Source organism: Corvus cornix, chromosome Z, assembly GCF_000738735.6.
Source record: "Corvus cornix cornix isolate S_Up_H32 chromosome Z, ASM73873v5, whole genome shotgun sequence".
NCBI lineage: Eukaryota > Metazoa > Chordata > Aves > Passeriformes > Corvidae > Corvus > Corvus cornix.
Window position 1 is genome coordinate 75684941 of NC_046357.1, and position 14036 is coordinate 75698976.

Sequence of the window (14036 nt, forward strand, 5' to 3'; positions counted from 1 at the left end):
AATTCTGTTCTGGGTTTACAAAAAGCAAACTGATTTTCCACCACGGTGTTACGCTTTATTTCAGTTGTGTGTCTCATGCTTTATTTTGATTAGGTGCCCCCTTTTTTAGCATTGCAGATAGGATGGTGGAGGCTGCTGAGAGAATTCAGTTGCTGCTGGGGAGAGGGCAGGAAAGAGGGGAAGAAGAGAAACACCCCACGTAAGTCTGGGGGGAATGTGGGAGAGGAGCTAGTGAGGGCTGCCCTGGGAGGAGGAGGAGGAGTGCTGGAGAGAGGAGGGCTGGAGAGAAGAGGTTGGAGGGGGTTGGGGCAGTAGCAGACACCGGTGTTGCAACATTGGAACTGGGACCAGGCTCCCACAAAACCTGGTTTGGACTTTCTGCTTTTCTCAGTAAACTGAACTGGGAGGCTCTGTCATGGGGACAGAAAGGAAGAGCGTGTGCAGGATTGGGCAGTGCTGATGAGGGTGGGTGGATGCTTGGGTGAGTCATCCTATCATTTTGTGTCCTGCAAGAGACAAAGCAATGTTTGTATTACACAGAAAGATGTCAGAGATGTTGAGGACAAATATGTTATGTTGAAACTAGCAAATCCTAGCAGAAACAGAGGTTGGCGGTTGCAACTGTGGTGGTGTTGCTGTTTCTTTTCATCCAGGCACTTGTTAGTGGCCAGGTGAGGCTGAAATCTGGAAAGCCACCTCAGTTCATTGTGTACATTTACCTCCCTTGGGCTGGTCTAACCATGGCTTTTGGTGGAGGCTTCTGTTTGCAAACCAGAGGAAGTTTATGGCTCTTGAGGACATAGTTTAGTGGTGGCAGTGTAGAGTTAACTGTTGGACTCAATGGCCTTAGAAGGCTTTTCATTCTCAATGATTCAGGATTCTGAGAGAGTCTACTGGCCATTTATGCCCTTGCTAGACATCAGGAACTGCAGTGGCCTATGAAGGGCTTGCTTGGAAAACACCTATCTGAGCATCTGCAGGTCTCTGTTCTCTTCCCATCAGAGACCTTCCCAGAGATCAAGGACAGCAGGCACGAGGGATTGCCCAGCAGGGATTTGGCAGACTGACAGGTCCACTGAGTACATGCCCAGGCACTGCACACACTACTCAGGCATTGCTTTTGTTCAGCCTGCTACCTCTGACTAAGAAACAATAATAAAAACATTTCCAGCAGCCAGCGTGGGCAGTGTTCTGTGCTGCTGCTCCATGGGGTTTTGCTGCTCACTATGGGCAGCCTCACTGGCACGTGTGTGTGTGTGACTGTGCACGAGTGTGATTTACTGGCCTGTGCAATGCCACATGTCTTTAAAATTATAGTGCCCGTTTCCTGCTGAAATAATTTCTACATAGAGAGGCTCCTATTACAGCAAGAGGAGTGTGGACGTCATGATTTATTATTATTTATGGTCCCAGGGCCTTGTTTATGCACGATGGGTTAGGTGCTCAGGATAGAAATGCCATTATGCAAATGACATTGAATGTCCTTACTGAGCCTAAATAATTTTTGTGTTGGACGATTAAACCTCATCTGTTATTGATATGGGCTGCAGTCGGGCTATTAAAGAGTCCCAACAGTACTTACTCCCAGTAATGGGAAAATTGAGAGGAAGAAGCTAAACAATTGCCTCAAGTGTGCCGTGATTGTCTGGTAGGAGTGGAACATAACGAACCCCCTGAATGGAAATCGTGTTTACTACTTAGGGATAAATAAAAAGAGAGAACACGCAATAAATTGTGCTTTGTGATCTGAATTGGCGCACCAGAGAATTTGCGTACTTTCGATTTACTTATTTGATTTTTTTTTTTTTCAGGGGTGGAGGGGGCAATGTGATTGGGATGTAGATACCGCAAGCAGTCAGGAAGGATTCCTGCAGTATGTGCCCCTGGCTGAGTGGCTGGGGATAGCTGTCCTCCTCAGAGCTGCGCTGATGCTGCGCCGTCCGCTTTGACACAGCTGTGCAGTCACATTTTGATCAGTGTTGATAGCTTATGAATTCCAAAATTGACAAAATTTACAGAAAAATGAGGATAATCCATCTTCCTTAGCAGCCTGTCAGGAGCTGGCTATACTTCATAATCTTCAATTACAGATGCTATTTTCAGACATTTACATGCAGATATTAGAACAAAATGAAAATGAGAAACAAAGAGTGAATGGAAATGCAGCTATTTATATGTATAAAAGAAAAACAACAGGTAAATTCTAGGCATTTAGATTGGATTTGGGTGTCCCTTTGGAAAATCTGAGAATAGCTGCACCCACTTATGATTTGCACTGTGGAAATGTAAATGTAGTGTATCGTTTCCCATATGCAGATAATGTGAAGACTGGGTCAAAAACAGGTCAGTTATTTTGAAGTATGAGGGTAAATGTGTTCATGGCAGGGTGCACGAGGTAATTCTCACTGCCTTCAAAGGAATGTCTGGGGATGTGTACAATCCTAATTGGATTTGGGCTAAAATGAAGCACAGCTGTTAACTTTTTATAAAAATATATGTATTGTGAAAGGAAGGTTCAGAAATACTCAGTTTAAACTGAGGGAAGAAGGTTGTACCACTGAAATCAAACTTCCACATTCTGTGAGACAGCAATGAGCCCAATGTGTCTGAAAACAAAGAGAAACTAGGATTTGGCCCAAATTAGGAGTGTAAATAACGTTTGCTCCAAAGTAGGATTGGTTTTGGTGTCAGCAGTAGCCAGTGCAGGGAATATCATGTAAATTATGAAATGGGGGGTGGCTGGCAGGTGGCAGTGGTGAGACTTTGACGTATAGGTTCCTGGGAACCTTTCCCACCCGTATCCTCAGTGGCTGAGGAGAAGGGCGTTAGGCTGGATTTTCCATTCCCATGAAATTCCAGGCAGAGCAGCAGTGGTGCCTGTGCAGCTGCAAGAGGTGCTGGGTTTCAGAAAGCCTGGGGAGATTATTTAGAGCTGCTTTGGATTAAACTATTCGAACCGTATCTAATGTTACGAATTTCTTCCCTTTGTCAGGCTGAGGTGCGGGTTTCTGTAGCCAGCCTGCCTGGCGTGTGCCACTTTTGCCTCTATTTATTAATTAATCTTAAAGTATTAAGATGTGATGACTTGGAGATATTTGGTGTGAGGTCTGGCTTGCTGCTGCCATAAGGGGTGAGCAGAGGGCGTGGTGGATGTGATCTGGGTGACAGCACTGTGCCTCTCAGGGACCTCAGTGTCTTTTTTGGCAGTAAAACGTCTTGATGCACCATCTCTGTCAGGAGAGAAGGCAAAGCACATGATCAGTGAGGAGGCAGTCTAAGCCGTGAAGCCCCAAGCTGGCACCTTGCACTGATGGTCTGAGCTCCTGTTGAGCTGCTGCTTTTGCTGCTGCTGCTGGATCCTGAGCAGCATCCTGAGACTGGGGGTGGCTGTGCCAGTGGCAGGAGAACACAGGAGGTATTATTTCATGCCTGCCTGCTGTTTTGATTTGGAAAATCTAGCAGATGCAAAAAGCAACATGTGCAAGTCCCAGTGGACCCCAGCTGGCTCATTTTAATGGCCATTTGCCCTGTGCAGCAGACAGCTCTTGTCTGTTTTTGCTTGGTGCAGTCTCTTCAGGAGCATTGTGAGTGAGGTCTGTGCCCCACGAAAGGGATGAGGCAGAAAGGGGATATATTTGTCTCACACCTCATGGGTCACAGCACTGCTGCAGGGCTCGTCCCAACCTGTGGGAGCTCCCTGAGATTCCCACATTGGCACTGAAGAACCAGGCTGTTTCAAGGAGTGGCCTTGTTCCCTACTGTGTGTCCATCTTCTCCTGACACTTTAGGGTGAAATCCTAGGTAAATATCAGAGAGAAAATTTCTGTACACATAGGGTGGATTGACTTTTCTGTGCGTTATGCTCAGTCATCTTCACCAGAAAAAGTGCAGGGTGAAGGTGGTAGTGGTCTGCGTCTCTGCTTTGCTGTAGTGCAGCAGATTTGAAAATGGTTCTGAAACCCTCCTGCACACCTTTTGTTTCCATTTGCCTATCACGTCCACCACTCCAAGGGGATTAATAGTTAGAAATAAAGCTTTTGTAATGGAGGTGGATGTGCAGAAACCTTCCCGTTTGCACTTTGCAGAGAAGTCAAATTGGAGGGACTGTGCAGACCCTGCTGCTGCAAGAGGAGTTGTGCTGCTCCCAATAGGTGCATGGAGATCACTCCTCTCCTCACCACTGCAGTCACTCCCCCCAGCTCCCATCTGCCAAATCTGAGCCAGAGCAGAGTAGGATAGGGCAGGGGAACACATGAGATCTGGTCTTGCCCCTCCTTTCAGTTTGTCCTTCTCATTCTCTCTTTTATATATTCCTCGTTTCACATGTCTGTGTTTTCTCTCCTCCATGCTATGGCAGTGGTGCTCCATGCTGATGAGACAGTGCGTGGTACAACCGCAGGCACTCATTTTTCAGGTAATTTCTAGGGTAATGAACACCCGTCTCTTGCTTTTTCACCTACCAAGCAGAAGGTCAGGCTTCCTGCTGCACGAGGAGGGACCCTGGCCATGACAGTCATTCTGGGCTGTTTCTTGCCAGCAGTGGTGCCAGCTCACCAGTGCAGGAGCCAAGTCTGAGATCCCTTCTGCTGCTCCCACCCCAATCAGCTGGAGAAGCTCTTGGGGAGGGGCGGCAGGAGAGTTCAGCAGGAGGGTGTCAGTGGGGGCATGGGGTGAGGGGCTGCTCCATGAGCGCTACCTTCCCCTGGGGTTTCCTTTCCTCTCTGGATGGGGTGCCTGAAAGGAAGAGATCTGCCTGGGGGAAGTGGGAAGAAGGGATGCCACTGTACCCCTCATGAGTGGTTCAACACCCAACACTGTGAGCCCACAGTGTCAGCAAGGCTTTTGCTTTTTCAGGGGGTTCTAGAGTCCCCTGGCCCCTCCACGGGGGTGAGGAGGCCTGCAGACAGCACCCATGGTCTGGTTTTAGGGTGAAGGCTCCTGTGCTCTGCACCCCTGAGTCTCCATTCCTTGGGGGCCAGAAGATGCCTCTGTTGACCATCACTTCCCTGCAGCACTTTGCTGTTGGCAGCACTTGTGTTTCTTTTCTGCTCACAGACAAGTGCTGGTCACTGCCACTGGGACAGCCCAGTGCTGGCCGTGACCCCACTGCTTTGCCGTGTAAACTGTAACTGCAGAGGTGGATGCAATGTGTGGGATCACTCCTCCACTGGGACTGCATGAGGAAAGGGAAGTCAGCAATCACAAGGGCTGCCCCTCAGCCTGGACTTGCTCTGCCTGGGTGCTGGAAGCAGTGGCTGCTGGTGTGGCTGCTGGTGTTCAGCTGATGGTGGTTCCAAGGAGGGATCTGGGCACAGCAAAGTAGCTGGAAAATCCCTTAAAGTCCCACTATTCTTACCTCTGGGAAAAGTTGCTGGGCCATGGCAAAAGACATGCAGCTCCTGTATGCAGGAAGTTATTGGGACCAAAAGCAGGGAAGGACCCCAAATCTCCATTTTGCACATCTTCAGCTCATGCCTTCTCATTCCTACCAGTGCTGCTTGGCTATGGGCTCTCCCTCCACACTGTGCTGAGCAACTGTAATGCTTCTAGTCCCTCCAGTCTGCAGATGTTGTTTCACGGTTTGGGACTGCGCCACTGCATATTGCTTCAACTCACTATGGTGCAGTGACATGGAAGAGCGCAGGGTACCACGGTCGTGACCCTTGCCAGGTTATGCTACACTCTGGTTGCTGCTTGCTTGACACTAGAACTGGTCAGTTTGTCCAAGCTCAGAGGGCTACTCCTGGCTCATTGGCATAGTGCTTCCAGGTCATTACAGCTAAAACTCTTAACTCTGGTCCTGTTTATCCCTGTGTCAGTTCTTTGGACTCCTGAAGGGAAACAAGCTATGGAGTTACACATTCCCATGCCTGAGAATTGCAGTTGAAGGCTCAGGCTGGTTCCAGTTGGGTTTGTGGTCTGGGATGTGCACCTCCTTCCTCAGTCCCCTCATGTGACCCAGCCTGTGGCAGGGGTCCCATTCCAGCTGGGTGCTTCCTCCCAAACTCCAGGTGCGCAGCTCTCACTTTGTAAGTGGGAAGCCACATTCACTCTCTGCCTGTTGGGAGTGGTGGATCAGCACCCCACGGGAGGATCCAAAGAGATTTTCTAGTCTTGATATGGTACAGTTGTGGCTTTCATAGAGCAACACGGGTGAAATCAGGCATCCTTCCCCAGGGATTGGTGTGTGCTCTTCTAGAGATACAGAAATACCAAACAGCAGCACACAAGGACAGGTTTTTCCTCTGCTGTGCTGCCAGCCCATCCATGCTTTTGCATTACCAGCTGCATGGGATGTCTCTGCAGGGCTACTGTTTCTCTGATGTTTGGCCAGATTAGGGTTTTGGGAAAAGAAAAAATCTAGCGGTGTCTCCATATGTGCATGTACCCTGCACAGGGGAAAGGAAGGGTTGGAGACTTAAAAGAACATGAAATGGTGTGGGAAGGCAGAGAAATACATCGTGGTGTGATGAGGAATGAGAAGAAGGAGCTTTGATTACACTTCTAGGAAGGAGGAAGGCTGCGGCCATTACTGGCATTCTCTGCTGAGGAGGGCAGTTCCCAGGGCTGTCCTCTCCCAGGCACTGAAGTGGGGAGGAGTCAGAGATGTGTGTGTCTTTGAGGCAGTGGTGGTAGGCAAAAAGGGCTTGCTCCATGAAGGCGTGACAAAAGTGAGGGCACAGAGGGTGTTGAAGGAGGAATGAACAGTACAACTTCAATGCAAAGGTTATGTAGGATCCTAGGAGACAAGTCAGAGGACTCTGATGCATGGGCTAGATGCTTGACAAGGCCGGCCAGCAGCTGATCCCTGGTAAAATGTATTTTGCATGCTCATCTGCAAGGGGTTTGTATGGGGGATCCTTCAAGGTGACACGCTGTACTCCTGCGTCATCCAGGTGTTGTCTGCAGAAAAAATATGTTTATTACACAGAACTGTTAATACAGGATTATCCATGTAAGTTAACTTATGTTTGAGTGAGATGTGAGCTACAGAGACACCAGCACATATACCTGGCCAAAGTGCTGAGTTAGTGTCAAGAGCCAGATTGTGTGCTGGGTTCTCAGAGAAACTTGCAGGAAGGAGAAGGATGTATTCACTCAAATCATCTTTTGCTTCCTTAAAAAAAAAGTTATTTCGATGTCACATTCCTGGAAGTGTTCAAGGCCTAGTTGGATGGGGCCTTGAACAACCTGGTCTAGTGGAAGGTGTCCCTGCCCATGGTAGGGGGTGGAATAAGTTGGCCTTTAAGGCCTCCTCCAGTCCAAACCAGTCTGGGATTCAGTGTTTTTCTGAGTTTTGTTTTGGTTGCTCCAAAAAACCTCCATGAGAGCCTGGGTTCATCTGCATTTCTTCATCTCTGCACGGCTTCTACATTGAGTTAATCTTGAGGAATTCCTTAGGGATTGGCATCACAGTGGCTGCTCTTCAGTTTACCTGTTCCCACTGCAGTTCTTCATTTGAAGTCAACCTCCAGTTGTTATGGGCACGATTGCCATTTCACAAAGAAGGGACTAAAACATAAAGGGCAGATGGCAGGGAAGGGAGAACTTTGAAAGAAAACTTCCCAGATTTGTGGGAATGATCCTGACAATAAGAAATCATTGAAAAAGGGCAAATGAAAATAAGTTCTGTGCCATGTACATTTACATCCTCTAGATGCATGGATTGGCCTCATTGGCTGTAGAATGCTGTAGCTACAGACACTTAGGGTTATAGGACACAAACAGTCTGATTTCTGAGGACCTGTGCTTGTTTACCATAGCCTCTTTCTGTTAACGAGATTAAGAAATTCTTTGGAAATGACACAACATCCTTACCACAGTCAGGTGATTTATTTTTAAATAACTTGGATTTAGAAACGGTTAGCTACAAATGCATCCATTAAGCAAACACATATGTATACATACCTTTTCTTTCCTGTGAGATGATGAAGAAATGCAACATTTTCAAGAAAAGGGAAACGGGACACCCTGTTCCCACCTTCTCATTAGTGCATATCCCCTCAAGTGCCAACACTGAAATGTGGAGAGTATGGAAGTTAAGAGGCATGAAAATTTTTCTCTAGCAAAAAAGTAGCTTGCACTTGGCAGTTAAGCTACAAATTTTCCTCTTTCAGGAAAGCCTTGTTACATATTAATGAGTTTGGCTTTGGTTTTATAGACAAAACCGGTTTTGGTTTTATAGAGAACACCAGTGATAGGCACAGACCCACTTATTGAATAGTTTGAGTGTTGAAAAGTCTAGTGTAAATTGAGCATTGCCTTTAACACTGGCTGAACAAATGATCTTTGAGTTCTATATTACATCTACTTTCTGTTGCACAGGCAAAAAAAACCTCTTGATTAGTAAATTTATTGTCACTAAAATGCCTTTTGTTTCTTTTTCCAGGCAACTGAATACTCAGCCATGGCCTCGCTAGCTGGTGGATTGGATGACATGAAGGCCAATATAACCAGCCCTACTTCTGCAGATTTGGGAGCGAGTGTTCCTGGGCCTCAGTCCTATCCTATTGTCACAGGTAAGTGATTTTCAAACACTGATAAATAGTGTGAATTGTCTGTACCTTCAAACTGCACGGTGACGTCCTTTATGGAAGAATTGTGTCAGATGTAGAGTAATTTGCTCAAAAAGTCTCTTTTTGAATGTGATTTCAGGAGCTCTGTTGAAAGTCAGCTACATGGCTTGTGTAAATCATTTGTGTTTGTTGTAGCTGACAGATGGAGCATCCATCCCTCTTGTTCAGGAAAGGATGTGCCCCTCCACCCCAAACATACATCCTGAATACCACCACATCACCAAAAAGCAGAATACTTGTCTCTGCTTTTGGGCTTTGCTGCTCATTTTTTGTAAATGCACTTGGTATGTTTGACTGGATGGAGTTTTTATGACAGTTCAAACTAGCCTGAATTTTGGATGCTCATTTTATACCATTTCTGAATTGTACCTGTGCACTAAAGCTGAGCATTTAAATGAAAAGCAAAGGCTGTTTGCTCAAGGAATGCCACATCATCTGCATTTATTTAGCAGGCATAGAGCAAGAGTTAAGGAACAGCTAGAGTCTGATAAATGCTTTGGTCACCTACTTATTTGGGTCTGACCCCATTGCTTCCAAGGAGATTATCCAAATGGTAAGAAAATTATGAAATTGTGTCCTGAATTAGTTGTGCAAATCAGGAAAAATGAGGGCTTTTAAAATTTAAGGCTCTGTGTTTCGTATGAATGTTACCTCTGTGTGTTACTGCTGTGTCTAATTGGTGCAAATTTCATTGTATTTTCTCTGTTTTGGCAAAGATTGGACATAATTCTTTATTTTGTAGCTACAATGGAAGATAATACTGGTTTTTGTATAGTATTACTGTGTCTTTAAAGCCTTACAATCTCATCTAGCAGAGGAGCAGTTTTGAAAACAAGTGTCACAAAGTTGTTTTAACCCAGTACAGCATCAGTCTTTGGCTTTTCTTGACAAAGTTTAGGAGGATTCAAAAGAAATTGTAGAGTTAAAGATATACATGTGTACCTTGAAGTGGAAGGAGAGAGACTTCTTTTAATACCTGTCTCATTCTGGATGGGTGGTTTGAGTGGTGGACTCATAGATAAGAAAGGTGTCTAGGGGCGGATGGATGGACAGAAAGAGGGACTTCTGGAGATGTGTGGCTTTTAAGAGGTAAGGAGATAGAGCTTCGATACAGATATATCTGTGTCCATCAGGAGTCTGTGCTGGAGCCAGTGTTATCTAATATCTTCATCAGTGACACAGACAGAGGGATCAAGGGCATCCTCAGCAGGTTTGCAGGTGACACCAAGCTGAGAGTGCAGTAACAACCCTGAAGGACAGGGCCATCCAGAGGGACTTGGAAAAGCTGCAGAAGTGGCCCATGGGAATCTCATGAGGTTTAATAAGACCAGGGTGCACCTGATGCTGCACTTAGGTTGGGGCTACTCCCAGGATTGATCCAGGCAGGGGACGAACAGACGAGCAGCCCTGGGAGAAGGACTTGGGTGAGAGCTGGCCCTGCCCTGGCCGCGTGTGCTGGGACCCAGAAACCCCCCTGTGCTGGGATGACCCCCAATCGGGGGGGGCAGCAGGGGAGGGGGGATTCTGCTCCTCTGCCCCTCTCAGGTGAGATCCCACCTGCCTCCAGCCCTGAGGCCCAGCACATGAAGGATGTGGAGCTGCTGGAGCCAGTCCAGAGGAGGCAACCGAGTTGATCAGAGGACTGGAACACCTCTGCTGTGAGGAAAGGCTGAGATAATTGGAATTGTTTGGGCTGGAGAAAAGAAGGCTTTGGGGTGACCTAACTGAAGCCTCTGTCATCTTCTAACGGACTGCTCACCCAGAATTTACACCTGGCCAAAATGAGGTTCAGCCAAGAGCTGTTGTTTTGGCTGGTACATCAGCAGTTCTTTGTTGTTTTTACACTGGTTTAAGCACTTCTCATATGTCTCATGTTGCTGCTTCCTTAGAGTGTTGCGAGCTGATTGATCACATTTGTTAGAGTAAAACCTACTACAGAGGTGATGCTGCAAAGTTCAATATGGATTTTACAGAGGTTCTCCCTGTGATGTTACCTACACTTGAGCAAAAGTTCCAAATGTTAAATTTGCAAGTTCTCCTCAAGAACATGGAGCAGACTTTATGAACAGCAAGTTCTAGAAAAAAACCTGCTATCAGTCTTACATATGTCAGAGTGACAGCTACAACAGGACACATTTTGGAAGACAGTGGGTATTTATATCTTTAATTTGACAGGGCTGTAGAGTTTTCTATCAATGGCATTCATAAAACTTAGATATACATGAGCATATCGAAAGTCTTTTAAAACCTATGCCTTTTGATATATTTTTGGAGGAGGTTGTCTACCTGCTATACTCTAATTTTCTTTTTTAACAGCCGTAGGAATTGTTTTGTGCTGGTCATGCTTTGGAAGCACCCAGAAGTCCCCATCATGATCTGGGCCCTATAACAATGGGTACATACTGTATGCCTGAGTCATACTCCCTACTCTGAGGCTTTCCTGAGGAGCTGAAAGAGATGTGCAGGTTGTCAGGAGCAGGAAGGTTTCAGTAGCAAGCTATGCTTTGTAATGTGCAAAGAATGTCCATTACAGCACACTTGGTGGTGCATTTCTCGCTGTAGTTCTGGACAGATTTCTCTATTTTCTCCCCGAATATAACTCATTTTTTCAGTCACAACTCTTTTCCCAGCCTGTTTCCTTGGTGGGACAGGGAATTTGGAAAAGGAGACACATTTATTGACCCTATTTCCCTTGTAAGCACGAGGTGCATATTGCCATGGGACTTCCATCTGTGGTAAGTATCTCTGAAAATCAGGAGGTGGGAAATGGTGCACAACGGTTGTTATGAGTGCAAGGTCAAACAAACGTCTGGAAACGCACCATCTACCCTGCCTTCTCAGAGCTTTTTTTTGTGGTCTGTCGTCTGACCAAAGCTGTGGTAAAATCCAGTGATTGGTTTAGTGTTCTGTGGCTGGGATGGGCAGGGGTTGATAGGCAATTGATAAGGCAACAGTCCCTGGAGGAAGGTCAGCTTTGTATCAGCCCCACTTCAGTAGTAACGCCCTTACTCATGAGAGAAATCCTGCCAGAACCACCTCCTGGTCCTTGGCTTCCCTCAGTTCAGAAGAGCCTAAGCCTCAAAGATCCATGATGACATTTCCCTTGTGAACTGCTCCTCACTGGAAGAGGAATGGCCAGCCTTACCTCTGGTCTTCTCTTGAGACTCAGGAAGTTCCACTGCTTTTAATTTCTTCCTTTTTTTTGAGTATTTCCACTCTTCCTTGTTTCATACAGGCTGTCCTGTGGTGTATGTGAACAAACCCAGAGAATGAAGCTGAAAGCCTTGGGGAGCAACATGTTTTAGCATGCTAGGTAGTGTGTTTTCAACTATGAAAGTGAGGATTAGTTGGATAAAAGTCCACCAAATGTCCAAAGTCTCTGGCTGGTGGTGTTAATACCTTGAGGTCGATCTCACTTCTCTGTTGACATTCCAGATTATAAACAATTTTGTAATAGCATCAGTGTCATGAGACCAAGAGCTGCTTAAAACACTGGCAAATGAGTTGTGGTATCCAGAGCAGCACTGGTGGGCTACATCTCTTCTACCGGGAACTCTTCTGGTTGTGTGTGTGAAGCAGAGCTGTGGGCACGATGTTTCAACACAGAATGAGGCTATTGGTAAGGCTGAAAAGTGAATAACTTGAAATATGAAAGCCAGGAATTTGAGCCAGGAACATTTTTCTCCTTTCTATAGCTGTATCTCCTGTTCAAGCTTAATCATTTTTAATGAGAAATTCTGGAGTAATCTCGGCTGCGATATGTGAAGAGAACTTAGTCTGTCTTATGTTGTCAGTCTTAAATCTGTAAGACTGTAAAAGAATTTGATGGAAATAAGTCTGAGAACAGAACTATGATTACTTTTCTTCATTGTTCTTGTTACCAGGTTGTGGTGTCACTGGATGGAGCCACAGCCTGTGAGTGCTCTCTGCATTTACAAACCAATGACTGAGGCCCAGCACATTGCTGCTGTTGTCAGCAATTTCCAAGCAGCCTGTGATTGTTACTAATTACCTCCAGATGCATTTTCCCTGCTTTGGCTTGCTGATTTCAGCGTGATTGGTGTCACTTTGAGAGGACAATGCCATGTTAAACTGATATCTTTATGTAGCTCTCCAATACTGTGCTGGCGGTGGATTGGTAAACCCACAGCAGCCCAGCTGTGTCCAGCAGTGGAGCCAGTTTGTACTTACAGAGCCAGGAGTGGCTGTCAACCAGCCTCACCTCACCCGGGGCAGAGAAGCATGATTTACTGGACTGGGGTCTGAATGCTATATCACTCCATTAAAAGAAGTGGCACAGAGCAAAGTGTTGTCAGTGGGCTTCTTGTCTAGCACATGCTGGAGTAGAGGAGCCTGGTCTTCTTCCATGCTGGGACATGTCTATCACCCTTGGCCCACCTGCTCTTCCTCACATGCAGGGAGAGGCTGAGACTCTCCCAAGTATGGACAGGTTATGTCTTATCCTCTGCATTCAAACTTGCATCCTCCAAGCTTGGAGCATTACATTCCTTGCTCCTTTGTACAGTCAGCCTTGTAGACAATGGTTCTGGAGAGCCAAATCCTTGGACTTTCCTGCCCATTTTGTATGCACATCAAAAAGGTGATAAAAACAGAGCAAGAGCAGGATCAGAGTCAGTTTATTGTCTGGAGGGATGGGGAAGCCATTCTCAATGGCTGTAATCTTGGTTACCTGCTCTGGCTTGCATTGCTGGACTCTGTCATCAGACATAGGTGATGCCAGATGTGAAGCTGAAGTGAACACAGAGCAGACTCCTCCACCCCTGGGAAGATCAGCCTGACCTTTTCATTACTGTGGATGTATCCAACATGTTAGGTGTAGTATATTGTGCCAAGTAGTTATTCATTGGTGGCAGAGATCTTTGGCTAATGCAGGTAACAGGGGTATGTTTAACAATCCATATTCCTGGAATTGTGTTCAGTTTTTGTAGTTAGGGAACACAGATGCTAAAATGGGATAAATGCAGGCGAAAAGATAAAACGTTTCTTGCTACTGTTCTGTGGTGGCAGGTAGTGCTCAGGTGGCCTCCTGGCATGTTTCTCCTTAGGACTGCTCAGTCTCATCCGCTTCCTGAGTCTTCATGCTACTTTGTTCCTGCCATTGTGATGTAACTGCAATTTTTGAGCCATTGTTTTGCCAGGTTTTGTTGAATGGAAGGTATTATTGGTCCCTTCTGAAGCTATGCATGAGATGATGGAACCGCAGTTGGACCGGACACTGTGCCAAAATCAACTGCCCCTGAGGACTTGAGCGTTTTCCGCCAGTATGAATTCTGATGCCTTCAACAGGAGGAAAGAAGTCACTACTCTAAAATCCCAGGTTGATCTCTTGCCAGGATTAAACACTGATATATTTCAGCACTTAGCTCAGTGCCATCCAGAAGGACTTACTGTTTTTTTTAACAAGAAAACAAGTGGCAATAGGATGCAGATCACTTCCAG

General features: G+C 46.2%; 1 protein-coding gene across 1 annotated transcript in view; it reads left to right on the top strand.

Annotated features, from left to right (window-relative positions):
• Positions 1–14036, top strand: part of PAX5 (paired box 5) — a 151992-nt gene that overhangs the window by 80354 nt on the left and 57602 nt on the right. Inside the window, exons 9-10 of the mRNA XM_039567595.1 lie at positions 4358–4414; positions 8390–8519. Coding sequence (XP_039423529.1) covers positions 4358–4414; positions 8390–8519 — 187 coding nt within the window. The remainder of the gene's footprint in view (positions 1–4357; positions 4415–8389; positions 8520–14036) is intronic.